The 19,341-nt window shown below is 37.5% G+C and overlaps 2 protein-coding genes and 1 long non-coding RNA gene across 6 annotated transcripts in view; 2 read left to right on the top strand and 1 right to left on the bottom strand.

The window, feature by feature from the left end:
• The window catches only part of LOC109855738, a 901-nt gene extending 574 nt beyond the window's left edge, over positions 1-327 (top strand). The window contains exon 2 of the long non-coding RNA XR_002250329.1: positions 93-327. This is a non-coding gene — a long non-coding RNA (uncharacterized LOC109855738). The remainder of the gene's footprint in view (positions 1-92) is intronic.
• Positions 1-10,065, bottom strand: part of LOC109855737 (neurogenic protein mastermind) — a 157,411-nt gene extending 147,346 nt beyond the window's left edge. The window contains exon 1 of the mRNA XM_020430289.1: positions 9,651-10,065. Coding sequence (XP_020285878.1) covers positions 9,651-9,917 — 267 coding nt within the window. The 5' untranslated portion in view covers positions 9,918-10,065. The remainder of the gene's footprint in view (positions 1-9,650) is intronic.
• Positions 10,066-13,224: 3,159 nt separating this feature from the next.
• On the top strand, positions 13,225-15,210 carry LOC109855732 (elongator complex protein 4). 4 transcript variants are annotated; one of them, XM_020430277.1, is made up of 6 exons: positions 13,225-13,240; positions 13,673-13,809; positions 13,894-13,929; positions 14,029-14,651; positions 14,741-14,953; positions 15,040-15,210. In XM_020430277.1, exons 2-6 carry the CDS (start codon positions 13,689-13,691, stop codon positions 15,148-15,150), a joined length of 1,104 nt encoding a protein of 367 aa, XP_020285866.1. In that variant the 5' UTR covers positions 13,225-13,240; positions 13,673-13,688; the 3' UTR covers positions 15,151-15,210. The 4 variants fall into 4 exon arrangements, with proteins under 4 accessions (XP_020285866.1, XP_020285864.1, XP_020285862.1 ...); XM_020430275.1 differs by lacking the exon at positions 13,225-13,240 and adding an exon at positions 13,285-13,586; XM_020430273.1 differs by lacking the exon at positions 13,225-13,240 and adding an exon at positions 13,285-13,596.
• The last annotated feature ends 4,131 nt before the right edge of the window (positions 15,211-19,341 follow it).

Raw genomic sequence — 19,341 nt, 5'->3', positions numbered from 1 at the left:
ATATATATATATATTAATATATATATATATATATATATGTATATATATATATATAAGTTTATTAACGCATCCTTTCGGATCATTGTTCGCAGAGAACGGAGAAAGTTTCCCGTACGAGTCATGCATAAGTGCGGGGGAATCGCTAAAGACGACGGATGCGCAATGTACGAACGTTGCGCAATATCCGTTCTACTAAAGTCGTCGATTGTAGAAGAAATGAAACCGCGCATGATTATGTTATAATTGTACCAAAACTAAGAGTTATATCTCCGTTAAACTGATTATTTTCTCTCTTATGCCGGAATAATAATAAACGTTGAAATTTTTTATGCTGAGTAACCTAACCTAACCTAACCTAACCTGATTTCGATTCCGCGCGCCACAATAGAAGGTATGTACATAAATACATACGTGCGTACACAGGTGAATAAATTTTCATGAAGATTGTGAAAAATCTGTCAATATATATATATACGTGTTTCTAAAACCCAAAAAACTTGAATTATAAACAAACTTTTTCAATTATAAATATTTATTGTGTTTTCAGAGCCTCGCACATTTTTTCGTTGGAATCCGGTTTTGCGATCGCGTAGGTGTGTGTTGAAGATTTCTTACTCATGTTAGAGTTAAATGCTCGAGGCGCGACTATTAACGTGACTGCATTATTGCCGATGTGTCCTGTAACTTCATCTACGAGTAACGCGTTTTGTCATCACGCAATGGACTTTTCGTACTTTTTCGCCATTAAAACACGCGCGTCCCTAGACGCAGTAATGAAAGTCGCGGCGTGGCAAAGCGCGCGCCGCACCTGGCGCGGTAAATCGTTATACACACGTTGACGGTAACGCAGCGATCCTTTATTACATGACATTTTATTTCCTTTCGTGCTGAGCCAGCGATAGAGTAAAATGACGATAAAGCAAGCCGATCAGAATTTTTCAAGGGTGTCGAACTCTCTTGCCGGAGATACACCGTATTCACGAATGTACGAGCTAATCTAACTTCTACATGATCGACCAGATTAAACTTGTCGCTCATTACCCTCGGGAGCAAACCATGTGTCCGCGAACGAACAGCCTATGAGATACCTATAGAATGCATGTGAAGTCAGACAGACCCCGTGTGCCTGAAGCCCATAAAATTTTCAAGCCGTATTTCATACAAGATTGAGTGATATGTGTGTATAAAAATCACAGTCTGTGTATATATTTACATAATATGCACATACCCACATAATATTTATATAATATTGTTTATGAAGCAAACAATGCTTTATAACATAACACACATTCTTATGTGTAGATAAAATCAAGACAATTTGTAAATACAGATACCGCAACGATATCTTAAACGGGATCGTAACATTGTGTGTTATAAAACGAACCGTTAAAATACCGAGCGACAAAAATCGAGCGGCGCTTGAAACGGCAATAATACGTTCGGAGATCTGGAAAGCTTCAAGGTCGTAGGAAAGGGATCGCCAGTTATGCGTCATACGTCCGGAATGTAACACCCTTCGTCTTGCAGCCGTAAACGAGCAAACGTCTCGGTCGAGCGTTATGATACGACGCGACGTTCGAACCTTCGAACGTGCCGTCAGATCGAGCGAGGCGACGCGTGTCTGGTCGTGTTTCACACTTCGCCCCGCGGCTCCTATAAGAAGACGCGCGTTTCAGGGGCCAGACGATCTTACGTCCGTGCTCCGTCTCCGAAAAACAGCCGAGATTAAAGATACAATTCCAAAAAAGAAACGGAGAGAGAGAGAGACAGAGAGAGACAGAGAGAGAGAGAGAGAGAGAGAGAGAGAGAGAGAAATTTTGTGTGTATGTGTATGGATATACTTGTGTCATCGCTCATGGAACAAACATACGTTCACGTTGAAATGAAACCGAAATCCGAGCGCGCATGTACGCATACATTTTATACATACACACATATATATATATATATATATACATACGAGTGCGTGTTCGTTTTCGAGATCTCGCCAATGACCCAGGAACGTCCGCGAGACGATTCTCGGAACGATTCTTGGAACGACGGATGCATTTCGAGGCTTTTGTGTTACCCTGCGCTTCAGTCACGGCCGAGGGACACGGCAGAAAGAAGGTCTCTTTCGTAGATGGTCGTATTTCATTTTATAGACACCGTGATTATACGATCCTTTGTCAACTCTAAAACGACGACGCTTCGAAAACGATCTTCGCGCACACTTAAATAAATCCTCACTTTTACTTCATATCGACATATTCGAATAATTACACTAGTTTAAAAAAAAAATGTGTATAAAATAAACGATTTTACTCTTATTAGCAATCTATCATTTATTCATAATACGTATCTTTCTTTGGTAATTTAAGATGTTTTATTAGTGCGTATCTTTTTCACGTGAATTTATTTACAAACATTAGAGTAAAAACTGACTGCTTCTCATTTTACGATATACTTTCGTCGAGAATATTGGTACTTAATTTATAGTTGCATCTTGAAAAATCATGCTGCCGGATTCTTCGAGGTTGAAGGAACCTCGGAGGGCCGCGCACACGATTATAACCGCGCTCGCGATTCGCTCGTAAACATAATCAAGCCGGGGCGAGAGTGCGTTCGAATCGTTCCGAGAGACGCGTTCGGTATGTCCGGCGGAACTGCTTGGGTGGTCGGAACACAAATTCCAGCCCCCGAAGTTCCGAGAAAGTTCATACACATATCTCATCGTATAATACGATTCATATCGAATCTCGTTAAATATGCAATAGAAGCAATTTCCTTGCTCTCACTCGAACAATGGATCTTCCTAGTGAAAAGCGTGCGTTAACCCTTCAAGAATTTTCTAGAAATCTAGTTTTTCTAGAAAAAAAAACTAGGTTTTTTAAACGCTTATTATATCTTTGAAACTATTAGAGATTTTTCCAATTTGGTTTCTTCGATCGACGCAGAATTGTTCAAACTTTTGACTCAAAAAAACAAAATTAAAAGTATTGATTTTTCGTGGAGATATTTGATCTTAAAGTCGCGTGAGTCTCATAGGCCCGGTCTGGCCAACATGTCACTTTTGAGAATATGTATTACAAATGCTAGTAGCGCGTTATCGCGTAAAACTGTTGGGAAAACAATGACTAAGCATAACTATATATATCTTCTCAAGACATTTGAGAGATTTTTCGATTTGTATAAAATTGTTGGAATGCATTGTTCTATGGTGATTATTTTCGACGACGTATTGACAGTGTGATAATAGACACAAATAACACTGATAACGTTGGTAGTTACTTCAAAATGTGATCGGTTTAGTCAAGTTGTATATTCCGTCGACGAACATAAATTTGTATTTCTTTCGACATCTTTTTGAGAGAAATTGTTGGTTTCTTTTGACAATAATGCAGATCTTCTGAAAGTGCTTCCTCAAGCGCGTCACTGTATGCGTACTTATACACACACACACACACACACACTAACACACACAAATTCACGCGCATGTACAATTCCGATTATCGTGCAAACATCGCGTTGGCTGATGTAGCCTTGAAATTCTGCAAATCGAATACAAGGCAATCTGCATTTCACAAAGATAACGTTTCAGCATGTCACTGACAACGTTGTGGTTTTATCGAAGTTTACGAAGCAAATGCCGTTATCATCTTTATTAACAAAATTTAATGCATAAAAAAACTACTTCATAATTTTTATATCATATTTTACGACTCGGTAACAAATTGTGATACAGAATTCGATACGAATTCGGGCAAAATTATTGCAACAGGTCAGGAATAATTTGTGAGACAAGCAGGCGTGTAAGTTTGGTTTTGATCAGCAAAATTGTTTCTTTTGGAAATTTGCGAGAAAAAAGTAAAAAGAGAGCAACAAAACATTTTAATTAAAAAGTTAAGTAGAATTTTAACTGAGAAAAAAGAGGAAATTGTTTCTATATAACAATACTATATGTTGACAATCGATATGCTATAACAACAAAAGAAATTTCCGAGATCATTGCACAATAACATTCAATCGTTATCGGTGATTGTCCTGTCGATTCTTGAATGGCATTCCACGAAATTTTGTTCGTCATCGTTTGTGTAACGCAATGAGAACCGCTGAACTATACGCGATTCGGTTATATAGTGTTCGTGCAGGAAAAAAACACGCAATGCAAATCGTGCACATAGAAAGACCTACGTCATCACGTACTGGCGTCTTCTGTCTTTTCGTCGTTATTGTGTCTTGTTGATCTGTCCAAGATAAGCAATACCGATTTGGTGAAGACGCGCGCACGTCGCAAACGCACAACGTAGTCGCACATGGATGAAACCAATTTTTATTTTGCAATCTACTGTTTGTATTATTTTCTAATGATACAAAAAATACAGTTGTTCCGTGTCTATCTCCTCGATTTTTACGATTGGAACTCAATCATGGATTTAGACAGAAAAACATTCTTGGACATTATAATTTCTCTGATGAACTGAATTAATTTGTTATTAACGTGACTTTGAATTGTAATTAAAAGTTTGTTTTTTGGCGCAAAAAAAATTAGCAGTCAGACGTGAAATCCTTGAGACACTAGGCCGCGCGTAAAAGGTTAAGTCCGTCCATCTAGCTTTTAGAGGTCACACCGTTTATCTAGCTTTTAGAGTCCACAGACAAACCGGAAAAATATCGTCTTAGAATCTGATTCTTATGAATCGACATTACGAAGACGAGAGTAACCGAGATGTCTAATACCTCGGGCGATATACGGTATCCTAAATTGTTAGTGGGCGTTCGACTAATGGGTCGGTAATGAGAGTTGTCGGACCAGTATAATGACCATGCTGAAACGAATGTTGAGTTCTCTCGATCGGCTTGAAAAAAAAAAAAAAACACTCTTGATAGATAAGTGCGCGTGTGCGATCACTTATCTACGATAATTGCAATCGATTATATCACAAAAATGTGATCTAGAATCACTATTCACTCGACCGATAAGATCTTTGCGTAATTAGACATACAAGACGATTTGCAATCGTTCGATTCCAAGATCAATAATAAAGAAAACACAATTTATTTTTTCTTATATTTTTTTTTTTATACAGCGACAATTAATTAAGTTTGGCAAATACAGTGATCTATCAGTTGATTGATTTAACTCATGTCAAGTCTTGAAAAACTTGTTTTCTCTGAAACACTCACCGAAAGCTAATTCTATGAACAAACGGTGCATCCTCAAATTATATTTGATAAAGTACTTATAATCGTTTTTGAATATATTTACACGCTCTAAAAACAAACTTATTTTCACGCATTTTTAAAATTATGTTTTGGCGTGAACACACAAGCACAATTTTTTTTAACTCTTCGCGAACAGACCAAAAATTTCAACCGGTGTCTCTGGTAAAAATTAGTTTTTTTAACGCTTATATCTTCAAAAATACTAGAAATTTTTTCAATTTTTTTTTATCGATGTAGAATCGAGCAAATTTTCGATTAAAAAAACAAACGCAAAAATATTGATTTTTCGCGGAGATATTCAATTTTAAAGGTATGTGAGTCTCACAGATCTAGTCCGTCCAATTAGTAATTAGAATCTGTTCGGAGGATTAATTTAATAAAATTAATAATTATTATACATGTATAATATATGTGTATAAAAGAGAAATAATTTATATATGATTTGTCTTGTATTCTGTTTAAATAACCTCAATTAAGAAAACTACTAATCTCTAATCAGATGCATTAAAAATACATTAATTGAGCATCTTTGAGGTGGAAATATTTTGATAAAAACAACTCTCCCCTTTTTTGAAATGAGCGTCACTGCAACTGATCTCGCCGGTCTCGTTCGCCGCTCAGCAAGTGAGTCACTCCCGAGGTAGCGTCGGATAAGAATGAACGCGAACAAATAATAACCTCGAGAGTTTCTCCTATGCTGAGCGCAACACCGATCGCGTTCGGTCGCGCGACGACTCCTTCTGATCATCATCGTTAACCTGAGCACCACTGACGTCGATCTAGTCGCAGTGATACCTATTCTACGTGCCTTGAACCACACACAACTTCGCGTCTGACAACACGTGTCATTAACGGCACTCAAAGAGCTTCGAATAAGAAGTTGCATCCGAATGACAACAATTTTGAGTCACGTGCGTCAATAATCGATTTCGTTGCTTTATGGAAACAAATAGAACTATTGCGAATTTTCTTTCTACTATATTATATTTTTGATGCGCGGTTACAAGATATTGATCTGTGAAAGAATTAAAAAAAAATACAATAATCTTAATGATGTTTTGGAAAAGTCTCTTCTTGCAATTTCTGTTGTCACAATTGATCGAACAATTTTGCTTCAAACAGATTGAAAACGATTATATTATCTCAAACTTTCCGGAGAGTTTATATTTTGTGAGAAACAAGCGTATATATTCTGTATTCGTATGTGTAACCACACGACGGATAAATCAGAAGCACGCGAATCGAGAGCGGGAGTGTCGAAAGGAAGGAGCGGCTCGCGCTCAGGATCTGGTTCATCGCGGTTAGCTTCTCGACGGAAATCGCAATTCCCACAGCTTTCCCCCGCGACGTGGCGGCCCGTTCACGCGTCCATTGTTTCTCCGGCGCGCAAGCGGTATTACGCCGCGATTATGAATGAGCGGAACGCGGGAGCACGCAGCTATACGCAACCCGCGACCCGAACACGTGCGCTTACGCGAAGCAGCTGGATAAGAGAGAAAAAAAAAGACGAACATGACGAACAAAGAAGGTGGGACCGCCGCGCAACTAGGTACGATTATCGGCGATCCTATTACACCGACGTCGGATAGTGTTTCCTGTCGATTCTCTCTCGCCTCACGTGACCGACCGCTTGCACTCCTCTCACTGTCTCGTTTACCGCAGCGATAACGCGCTATCAATCGACTGATATTGCGAGACCGGAGCATCGAAACAACACTGAGCGGAGCGATTTGCTTCTCGGCTGACGACGAATGGTTTTGCATCGATCAACATCTTAAATGTTGTGTCTAGCGTTTGAGCTTTTTTTTTTCTTTTTTTTGAGTTGTTACTAATGTGTGAACAAAAAAATTCTTCATTCGTAAAAATTGCCAATATGATAAAACTAAAAAATAAAACAAAAGAAATGTGAGATAGAGAAATAAAGTTTTTCATTTTTGATTAAATGAGAATTTGTGACAAATGCGATAAAGAAGAATAAACGTGAAATATTTTTCTTAAAACAAAAACAGTTATTGTTTCTTACACGCGATTACAAATCAGCGAGATTACTCGGCTCATTTGTTGTTGTTCGTAATAAAAGCGCATGAAATGCATTTATATCGCACATCAAGATCTCTGTTTCGTTGACAAATATTCTCAATCTTTCAGCTTCTTATACGTATATACGCTAAAGCGAGTCCCCTACCAGAGCGTGCGCGTGATAATTTTAATTATAACAACTCGGTAACAGTTTCGTATGACGCGAGTGTGTTACCTATCACCTTTATAACCGCCGGTTATTCGTAGGGACGGGCGTGTGTGACACGTCACGTTACACATACAACACCACCGATGACCCAACGTCATCCCGCTACTATATAGCGAGAAAGTTGTTATCGTTCATCTTTGCACCGCCGCACGCGACATTTATAAAGTACGCTCCGGTGACGTTTGCATCTACGTATTACTTAATATCACACGCAGGGTTGACAGCGTAATAGTTAAAGCAAACAAGAATATTCCATCATATTCGAGTTGTCAATTGCTTTCAGCAAATTATTTCAAGCTCGATCATGTTCAGAGACAATTTCAGTTAAATCAGTTATCAATTTAGCGAACATGTAACAAGAATAAATTACATGATCTGCACTTTACATTATACATTCATTAATTGTAGTTATGTAAGTCTGGAAATTATCGCGTATATGTGTTCGCTTAGAATCGTTTTGTCTGTGTTTTTCTTTATCAGTGATATTTATGTTATTTATGTTATTTATTTTTTTTTTTTTTATACTCGCGTATTATTCGCGCGTCATCTTTGAAAAAGAGATCACGGAGAAAAACTGTTAGAAATTAACAGTTAATAAATACACAAGATAAAAATCAAAACAAGAAATAGAATAATCGTTGAAATTTAAATTGTTACATAAAAATTTATTATCATATCGTCAGCAAATATCTTCGTAAACACTTTTCTTGATTAAAACATTGATTTTTTTTTCTCATCTTGAATAATGTAATTAAGAGAAGAAAACTAATTTTCTTCTCAAAGCAGCAAAATTAATAATTTATTTGTGTGCAAATTGATAAAATAACTAAATTTTGTTTATCGAAAAAAAAACAAAAACGTATTTGCGCGCAGCATGCAAAAGGTCTCTAACATTTGCGTGGAATGTTCGTGGCAATGACGTTACGCGTAACAAGGATCGTAAGAACGCCCCTGCATTGACGTAAAACCAAGGTTAACACAGGGACGTCTCGAATCGAACGCCTACGGGTGTAACTAGCGCGGGCGCGACCTACGACCTTAACGAAGTTCCCCCGCATTTCACCTGTTCTGCTGCCTCGATTTCAACACCATGTTAAATTCATCGATTTAGCTCCTCGAGTGGGAGGAAAGCGCAAATTAATTGGCACGGTGTGTCAAATAAAAAACTTTCCTTATGTTCGAACTCGTGGAATCGCTTTTATTCCACTCCTACAAAAGCATAAGTGCGTTTATTTTTAGCCTGTTTGCCTACATCAACAATTACGAGCGTTTGCTTCTACGAAAATAAGTATATTTTAAAATTGTGTATTATGCCGGATAATATATAATATTTTTTCGACAAAGTTTAGAAATAAAAATTTTCTAAATTTTATCGATCAAATTGATAAACACGTTGAAAACTTCATCAAAGAAATCAGTTTTGTAATGTAAAAGGAATTTGAAATATTTTTTTTATCTCACTTAAAGAAGGCAATTAAGAAATAGATTTCTCAAACAGTATTGACAATGAAAACTGAAAAAACTCTGTTTGAACCAACCTCAGACAACCTTATCTTCAACAGTCATACATTGTTCGAGCTGATAAGAGTTTATTTTCATTTATAGGTTACGAAAGCATTTCAAACAAATATACCGAAGCATATTTTATTCGTTATAACAGTCAATCTTTCAAACGATATTCTCAAACATAAAAACTTAATGCGAATAAAGGCATAAATAAATATATTAGTTAATAATTCTGGCAATATATTATATATAGATACGTGAATATTAAAACAAAGATTGTGTCTAATCTGTGCGTAGGTAAATCTTTATGAATATTGATGTTTTGAATTATTTTCTGATTAAATCATATTTTCTCGTTCTTTAAATTATTTATAGCGAAAGAGATCAGAAAATATATATACGACGGCGGCGCAAACGCTCTTGTATTACATACTTTATATATATGTTAGATTGAATGCTTTTGCCGCAAAATGCGAGGAGCTCTTCCTCACTCGCTTCTACCTTGACGGCGAAGTGCGCAGTTGGGAAGAAAGGAAGAGAAGAGAGCCGCCAACTTTGTAACAAGTTCGAATTCTCACAGCGGCGTAGGCGCATACACCTACGTCCGCGTAGGCATGGCAAAGACGCGGAGAAAGAGTCCTCAAAAGAGGACACGCTCTTTAAGAATAAAAGAAACCAGAGATCAACTCACCATATGAACGTTAGAGAGTCCAACCTGATCGCTCTGTTTCTTGTCCGTCTTCTTGACCTGCCGCTTTGCCTTACTCTCGAGGAAGCGTTGCTTCAGCACCTGTGTGTCCTGGGTGTTTTGCTCGCACAGTCCGTTGAAACTCTGATCAAATCTAGGAATGCAGTCCGTCTGTCTGCGTCGGTAGCTCTCGATCCTGCGTCGCAGACGGTCCACGACCGTTTGCCTCCTCGGGGTGAGCACCTCACCCATACCGGGTGCCTGGCCCATTTGTTGTTGCGACTGTTGTTGCTGTTGCTGCAGATGCAACTGCTGCTGGCCGGCTATGCTAAGCTGACCGGCATTCAGCTCATGGATCGCAGACTGGCCGAGAACGTTTCCAGCGTGCCCGTTCGGGCCCTGGCCCGTGCACACGGGAATGGTGCCGGGGCCGACTCCGGGGGGGCCTTGCGGGGGCTGACGGGGCAGGAGCCCCCCGGCCTCCATACAGCCCCCTAAATCCACCGCAGGATAAGCCAGTTCTCAATAGTTGCCACCGAGGTGGTAATCGATGATAACGCGCGATACTGACCGCGCAACCTCGTCATCCACTACATTCGGCTTCCTCGCCGCCGTCTGACCGCCGTGCATTCTTTGCGTTGCCCCGTTGTCTGTGTGCCGACGTAAGCGACCAATTTCCGGCAGAAAAGCATCTGGCCACGTATATTAACGCGTGGCCTTTCGGACCTGACCGCGGTCAAGACCGCGTTTTATGTCTCTTTAAAACTACAAAACGCGCGCGCACCTTTCAAATAATTCTATATATAACTTTAATATCAAAAATAAATATTTTGAAAATATTTAGAAGTGTCTCTCTTTTTAAAAATAGAAGTGTCTTCTATCTTTCTATTTTTCTTTCTCTTTTTGCGAACTAGATTTTGGGTTGTCAAGCACTCTCTCGTCTCAAAATAATGCACTTGTTGCGACGCAAGATTACATGAAAACGTCCGTAATGTGTTTGAGTTTACACACGTTATATATATATATATGATTGTGCGTTTACGTTACGACAAGGTCACCATACATACACGAGACGTGATACTCTCGCGACGAGAGACGATGTGATGCGCGCGAACTCCCGCTTAACCGTAACACGATGCCACACACCGGCGCGATGCGGCGCGGCGTCGACGCGACCAGTTTCGTCAATGAACGCGACGCGTTCCGCCTTTTGTTCGCGCGATCCACGTGACCGCCGCGCGCGATAATGCGCGCGTCGTCGCACGAGCTCCGCGGCTCGAAAAAAAAAAAAAACTGCTGCTTCTTCCTCCTTCCTCGTGTGTCTTAAAACAGTATATGAGACGCAATTGCGAATTATTGCGTCTCATACGTCTCGATCACTCGATAAATGGTTGCAGTCATGTTTTCGACTGTGTGTGCGCGCACACTAATATATACCGTGTCGCAAGCAGTACAAATACATTGCTCGCGACAATAATCGCGCGATCGATTATAAAAGATTAGCGTTTTGATTTTTATCAGTCTGAATTATTAACACGATAGTTGAAATAAATATATTAACAATCTCTTACGTGACATTTCGAAGCTTGGCGTCGATGTCTCATTCTAGTCTCGCGCCGCCTCCGCCGAGTCGTGGCAACTGTCACTCTCGACACACGCGCAACAGAGAGAAGATTCAACAACAGTAGGACGGAAGGTTCGCCGCGCGCGACTAACTTCACGATAAGAGACCGCTCCGAGAGTCCTTTCTCTCGTCCGTCCGTTCCTTCTCTCTCTCCGTCTCACAGACATGTGCTGTCCTTTTCGCTCTCTCTCTTCCTCTTTCTTCGCCTCTCGCTTCTTCTCGTTGCCGCTCTCGTCATGAAGGTACTGTGGCTCGGTGGTGGTGGTGGGGAGAGCAAAACCCGCGACACACACACTCGCCTTTCGCGGCTTCACAATCCGAGATCTCTCCTTCACCGAATGACAGCCGTTTGCAACGTGATTCTGCTGTTCTGCTAAAATCTTTGTTGTTGACAAGTTGTCGCGGGTATCATACGCTCGAAGCGTGTTACGCTCCGGCTGATTGTCGATTGGATCGAGGAAACACACTGAGTAAACGCCGGGACGACGCTAGGTATTTACGGCAAATTTGCCCGGTGCGTCGTCGAGCACAGTGGACGTCACAACAGGTAGTTGAGCGGAGGGCAGCGTGCTGCCGCTTGTCCGGAGAAAGAGAAGAAAAGAGAGCGGGTGGGAGCGAGAGGTCGTTAAACGGCATCGGTGCGCGGAAGGGAGACCAACGTCCATCGGACAGAACGAGAAGGAAACATATGGCAGTGAAGAAGGTTGAGGGAAGGGAAGAAAGCGCGCGAGCGAGCGAGTGAGAGAGAGAGAGAGAGAGAGCGGGAGTGTGATAAAGAAAGAAGGAAGAGAAGTGAGGGAACAGTAGCAGGCAGGGAAAGAGTGATCCCAACGTTCCTCGTCGCGAGTTCCTTCCTTCCTCGCGCACTCGTCTCGAGTCGCAGCTTCAAAGTCTCTCTCTCGCGACACGCCGCCGATCTTTCGGCTCTCACGACGTGCAAATAATTGATCTTCACTTTTCGCGGCGCATCTTTTTTTGTTTTCGTTTTTCTTTTCTCTCGCCAGTCAATCGTGCACGTACATCACGTATCCGTATAATTTTTCAATATACGCGCCGTTTTACTTTGTAAACGCTATCTAGAGATCGAAGGTTCTAAAATCGATGCTCCGATTTTTAACACTTCGGAGAAGAAGTCGCTATCGTTAGCGTTGGCGCCTTCACTCGCGACAAATGCTCCGGAATTCATTAGAATCGCTTCTTCACACCACTGTTCTCTCGTCGGTGATTCGCCGGCCGACTCGCGCGAAATCCGTTTTTTTCGCGCAACGCAATCGCCGTGTTATATATATACGGTCGCACGAATATATAGATGATTCGTTAGCGCGCTCCGATCCCGCGCGACACGCGGATATTTTTCCTTCACCGCCGCCGGTACGGTAACGTTCGACCGGAGTCGCGCAAACGTCGCGCAATGAATCACCTGTCATCGAGCGTTGCCATCGAACGCGGCGCGATCGTACAAAACAAATTACATAACCTCACTTTTCGCGTGTCTCGCGCACGTACGCACGCGCATCTGTCGCTCTGTCGCCGCGGCCGCGACACCGCCGTTGTTGTCGCACAACGGGATTTCTGTCTGGTTTCTGTTTGTGTCGATCGCGTGATTATTTATGCGAGCGATCGTAAGCGGCGACGAAACGGAGAACGCCAAACACAGAATCGCGACTAACGAACGCGCGCTGCCATTAACAGAACTGCGCGCAGGGTACGAGAAATGGGAGCATGTGTCGTTCAAACCGTATGAACCATAATTACTACCGCCGCGACGCGGCTGCGCCCTGACAGCGACACGAGAAACTTCCAGTAGCGTTGATGATCCATTGATCGACGCGCGTTTCAACGCGTATAAAAGTGATTGGGTGTCAATATACATATATTTTTTGTATGTATCTTGAAATGAAAGATGAAAATTACAAAAGTTAGCCACGCAATTCACTGGAAAATCTACGATTTTGCAGATCAAAACCTAGTAAATTTACTCACTTTAGTCAATCTCTTGTCTTTGTGTGTCGTACTGTATAACACAATCAACCTCTTAGTGGCGTCATCGGTCAACGAAGAATAGAACTAACTAAAAAATGACGTTTTGTTAAGTCGATACAAAAACACGTGGCCATTCGAGCTTTTCTGCGCAGCTCTAAGTAGTTTACGCTACTTTGAATCAGTACTTTTTTATTACAGATTTTTTCTGTAAAAATTTGACTAAAAACCAAATAAAAGCAAGAAATCTCTAACATATATATATATTATAAAACTCATCTGTTGTAGGTGTAATATAATATATTTTATCAGCGATTTTAGATTAGGTTATAGAGGTTAGACCGTGTATGTGTGCAACAGTACTTGTAAATAATAAATAGTTTAGTAATATTTTTTATATTTTTTATATTTTTTATATTAGTAATATTTTTTCCGCTATGGCATCAAGTACAACAAAAATAAAAACTAAACTTCCGGCAATACCAGGCACAAAACCTTCGGTGAAAAATGCACAGCTGCTTATTTCCACAGGGATACCTTTTCTAGATAATATAATAGGTTTGTTTACAAATGTATTTAATTTGTTTCACAAGTATTATAACAATTATATTTTTGAGATCTCTGATATATTTTATGTTTTAGGTGGAGGCTTACCTATTGGTTCATTATTTATAATTGGTATGTATATACTTTAATAGTCTGTTTAATATATGCAAGAATGTATGTATTTATATAAAATTTGTATACATAAGCAATATAATATTTATTTTTGCACAGAGGAAGACAAATATGGTTTTTATGCAACAATTATGTTAAAGTACTTTATGGCTGAAGGTATAGTGATCTCTCAGCCTTTACTAGTTGCGTCACAAGACGTTAAACCTCGCCAACTTATATCAGAACTACCTGCAGTTATAAATGATTCAGAGTCTCATTCAAAACCTGCGCATAATGCAAATGATCAAATGAAAATTGCTTGGAGGTACCAGAATATGAAGTTGGTAGATTCATCTCCTACAGGAAGTCAGATGTTCGGCCATTTCTTTGACCTCACAAAATCAATGCAACAAGATCTCTTAGAACAAGCAACCATAAAACAATGGCATGAAAATAATCCACAGGAACAAAACAATATGTTTGAAAATAATGCTTATGGTAGCTTATTACATGTCATTCAAGAAACCTTGCAAGATGGACAGTATCTTCTCTCTGAGACAGTTGACAAGAAGAAAATTTTAAGAATTGCCGTTCATTCTCTGGGATCGAGATTATGGCTTTCCAATACAGAGGAATCTTCCAAGCGTGATTTGTTAAAATTTTTGTATTGCTTTAGAGCACTCTTGAGGAATTCTTATGCAGTTGGGGTAGTAACAATTCCAGTTGACACTTTTGATAACATTGTATGTTAGATAACATTTAGTTTTAAGTACATTTTGAAGAGTTCATTTCTACATTATAATGAGAAATTCTTTATAAATATACTTTTTAGGATGCTGTTGTTGAAAGAAGTGAACACATGTCAGATATAGCTATAAGATTAGAATCATTTGCAGGATCTGCAAAGGAAACTAATCCATTATTCAAAGATTATCATGGTCTTCTGCATATAAAAAAACTACCTGCGTTAAATATACTAGCACCTCATTCTTTAGAATTTCGAGATTTGGCGTTTAAATTACGTCGTAAAAAATTTCTTATAGAAGTCAGTTGATTTTATAATCTTGTTTCACTAAATTTATATTTCAATATTATAGCTTAAGGTTTTATATAAATTTTTCCAATTGTTAGGTTCTACATTTGCCACCTGAATTCGAGGACACGACACAACGAGAGCAAGACGAGATAGCACCTGCTATTGGATGTATGAGTGGATCTCATAAGAAAGCATTAGACTTTTAAGTTTATATGCAATTTGTACAAAAACTTGAATTATAGAAAAAATATATATTTTTATTGAAAGTAAATATTTTATTATAATCTATAGTGATCAGGTGTAAGCTGCTCCAAATTTCAAAAATGAGTGGAGAGTGTCTCAATGGGAGCATGAAACACTTTTTTGGTGGTGTATTGCAACAATTTTTTTTTTATTATTAATTCAGATGTGTAAAAACGTTTCAAGTTCGTAGATTCGGTCTTTTTCAACAAATAATATATGAAATATGAATGAGACTAAATAAGTAAACAAAGCTAAGATCTTAATGTGTAATATTAAGAATAATATAATATTAATCTTCAGATACTTCACGTATTTGATATCAGGTGATACCTCACTAGGGTCAAAATGGGACAACTGATTTTTTTGGACGTATCTCTTCGATATTATGAGAACTATTGAAATATTATTTACCCAGATAGCCAAATGTGAAAACTCAATATAAAGCAAATTATTGTATAGATTAAGTTGTTCGCCAATTGCTGTTGTGTTGTTTTTATTTAATGCAACGAAAATGTTTTTGTCAATTCAGTATCAATATGCTGAGTTTTATTATCAATCAATTGTTGTAGCGCCAATGTTTATGACATGTGAGTCAGCAATATGTGAGCAATATATGAGCAATAATTTTTATTCATAAGTTGAGAAAAATAATATAAGTTTATTGCCGATGAGTTGTTGAGAACTTGCTGTTATTATATTTTGAAAAAACTGTTGCTGGCAAGAACATACTGAAAAGAGGATACATCCTTTTGTTACATTGCTGAAAACATATGAGTAATATTTGTGGCAAATTGCCAACAACTTGCACTCAGTTGGCTATCTGGGTATACATGAATCTCAAGGTTGTTTAATAATTTTGAAGACTGTTATTTAGAGTAACAAAAAAAATTTGGTTTTGCATTTTGTTGTTTTAGTAATAGAACATTTTAACATAAAAAGAGAGAAAATATAAAAATGACAGAACCGCTCGCAATGTAAATACAAATAAGCAAATAAATAAAAAATATTTCTATGTTAAAGCGTGATCATTAAATTATTTATTTTATTATATTAATATCTTTCTATTAACCCTTACGGAAAAAACGTTCAACTATTGACCGTAACGTACGAAATCGTGTTCAATTTGACCGTTAACGCTCAAAATTGAACATATAACGCTGAATATTGAAAGTTTACGGTCAAATTGAACGTGATTTCGTACGTTACGGTCAATAGTTGAACGTTTTTTCCGTAAGGGTTAATAGAAAGATATTAATATTATAAAATAAATAATTTAATGATCACGCTTTAACATAGAAATATTTCGACTCTAACTTGAGTCTTCTTCAGTCGTGAGTGTGAAAATATACGCAGTATACATTAATTGATGTCAAGAGATAAAAAGAAGTCAATGTCTAAAACCAACGCAAAAAGTTGGCTGTTGGTAGTAATCATGGCGAAATTACCTCGAAGATGACATTCTAAAAGATAACAAAGAAGAGTATTGAATCAGTGTTACACACACACAAAAGAACAAAACTCACAAGTGAATTTACTAGGATGTCAGATAGTCAGACTCTGAAGGCAGAGATAAGAGGCACGAGACATATAAGTATTCTTCCACTCACAGTGGTTGTTTTTCAGTTATGGTGAGAGACATTCAAAACATCGAAGTAAGAAGTGTCAAGTAATTCCAAATTGTTAACAGAATTTAAACCGTGTGACTGTTTTTTTATAAAGATCATTTCAGAAATTAGTCTCTTGTAATAATGATGTTCATGATCTAAAATCTGGACATTGTCCCAATCAAAAGAATGATTGAGATCTGTTCTATGTTTAGCAATTACTGACAGTTGGGAGGAGGAACGTTTTATGTTGTTAAAATGTTCCTTCAGTCTCGTTTTTAAACGCGACTGAAGGAACATTTCTTTCTATTGCTCGATGTGACCTTATTTATTTGCTTATTTTAACATAAATTTTCGAAAAAAACATCATTTTCTTTAAAGAAATAGTAATTTTGTACTTTTAAAAGAAGATAAGAAGATTTTAATGTACCAAAGGATAAAGTTCAAGAGTACTATAAGAGAAAAAAGGAGCCATAACGATTCATTTCAAAAAATTTATTTTTTTTGCAAAATAAAGTAACAGTTTTCATCTTGTAAAAAAACAAGCAGAAACAATTACGGCTGTAAATATGTAAAAATTATCTGGTTTTGTTAATATCAGATAAGAATGCATACAAACAACTAAATATAATTAGAAATAATTAATTTTTTTATTTCACTTGTGTCAAGTACCTCTGAATTCAAACCCAAAATTTTCTGAGAAAAACTAAACCACTGTGAAAAACTATTTTTACTGTTTTTGACACTTCTTTTGAAACAAAAATATTATTTTTAGTACATTAGAAGAAAAAGATTTTTAGTACAATTACTTTTTCGACACTACCCCACAAGAGTAAAAAGAACAATTTTTTTTTTACACATCTCGAAATTTGAAGCAACTTTACTTAATTAACTTAGATTAAGAATCTCATAGGCGGAAGAATGCGAGTATCGTGTTGTCAATCTTTCTTCACAATTTTATTACAATTTATTTTAGTTTTTCAACAATAAAAATCTTGAAACGTTGAATTAAATTAAACAAAAATCTTGTAACAATTTCAAATCCACTTAACGTATAATTTGATCCTTAATATTACACACTTCAAGATTATAGCTTTGTTCACTTATTTAGTCTCATTTATTAGGATATTTTGTATTGAAAAAGACCGAATCTACGATTAAAACGTTTACACATCTAAATTAATAATAATAATAAAATAAATTGTTGCACTACACCATTAATAGTGTTTCGTGCTCTTTACTCATTGTTTACATATTTTTATCATGTTCTGTGTATATTTCTGTAATACAATATATTTTTATCATATTCTGTGTATATATTTCTATAATACAAGAAGCGATTGTTAAGTATTCAAGACGAAAAAAACAACAATTTATTAGATTGAAATATATTTGTTTTTCATTATAGTTGCCTTCTATCTCGATACATTTCGACCAACTTCTCGAGAGCACTTATACCATTTTGAAAACGATTTCTCGAGTTCTTCAAAATAGCCATTATCGATGACTTCATTGTTGTTCGAAAATTTCTCTCCACTAAGTTTGAAAACAATTATTTGGAAATAAATGGAACTTGCTACACCTGGCGGGTGCAGTAATTTGAAACCCAAATCATTAATTTTGGCTATTGCAACATATAAAATGTAAACTGGTATATTTCAGATATATATTTTATCAATTATCCCTCGTACACCACTCTTTACATTTATATTTCAAACTATATAGTTAAAATATCTTTTTGCGTATTATTGTTTTAGCATATTAAAATTTTTATTTATATCTTTATTTTTTCTGTAAATTTTTTGAGTTCTAGGATATATTTCGTGATTTTGCTTCTTATTTAGTCAAGTAAACAGCATTTTTCACGTATACGTAGATTGTGTCTGTTCCATTTAACGGGAAGTGCACGGTGTGGCAGCTGAATTAATGTAGACGAGAGGAGATAGGCTTCGTGCACACTTACAATAATGCGCATAAAATATCTTTTACGCCGAGTTTTTGTCGTAAAAGATATGTATATGAGTTCAACTTGTAAATGTATATCATAATTTCCGATTACAAAGAGATTACATAAATACAAATCTGGATATTTTAAAAACAAATCTTCAATACATATATATGTGGTATATTTTCAAAATAGGTTGCTTATCAATTATTATAAGCAGAGAGAGAGAGGAGAAAATAATCCTCCGTGAAAATAACAAAGTCAATTACGAATATTTATACATGTATATATTTATGATACAATGCGCACATATGACAAAATTTAAGTGAAAACGAAATTTTATAAAAATATAGGTATAATATTCGAGTAACTCAAACAAGTGGTAGTCATCTGCCACCGAAAGTTTCCCCCTTCTGTATCAAGTGAACCTTCACCATATAATCGACTCAAATCGTGTACAAAACACGATCGACCTGCAAATACCCGCATAAACTTTTCATGCTATCTTCTCCTTCCCCACCACGCTTTTTTTTCATCCACACCTTTCTACTTCCTTCCGGTTCCGTCCGGTCGGTCGCGCATGAAGGCACGCAAGCGCGCCTGCG

Source organism: Pseudomyrmex gracilis, unplaced genomic scaffold (assembly GCF_002006095.1).
Source record: "Pseudomyrmex gracilis isolate BER0280 unplaced genomic scaffold, ASM200609v1 scaffold_97, whole genome shotgun sequence".
Taxonomy (NCBI): domain Eukaryota; kingdom Metazoa; phylum Arthropoda; class Insecta; order Hymenoptera; family Formicidae; genus Pseudomyrmex; species Pseudomyrmex gracilis.
This window is presented reverse-complemented; position numbering and strand designations above follow the sequence as displayed.

Bases quoted from the DNA above. Each gene is read 5' to 3' on its own strand.
- LOC109855732 (XM_020430277.1), top strand. From the start codon at position 13,689: ATGGCATCAAGTACAACAAAAATAAAAACTAAACTTCCGGCAATACCA. The intron at 14,652-14,740 runs GTATGTTAGATA...TATACTTTTTAG, and splicing joins TTGACACTTTTGATAACATT to GATGCTGTTGTTGAAAGAAG. The intron at 14,954-15,039 runs GTCAGTTGATTT...TCCAATTGTTAG, and splicing joins GTAAAAAATTTCTTATAGAA to GTTCTACATTTGCCACCTGA.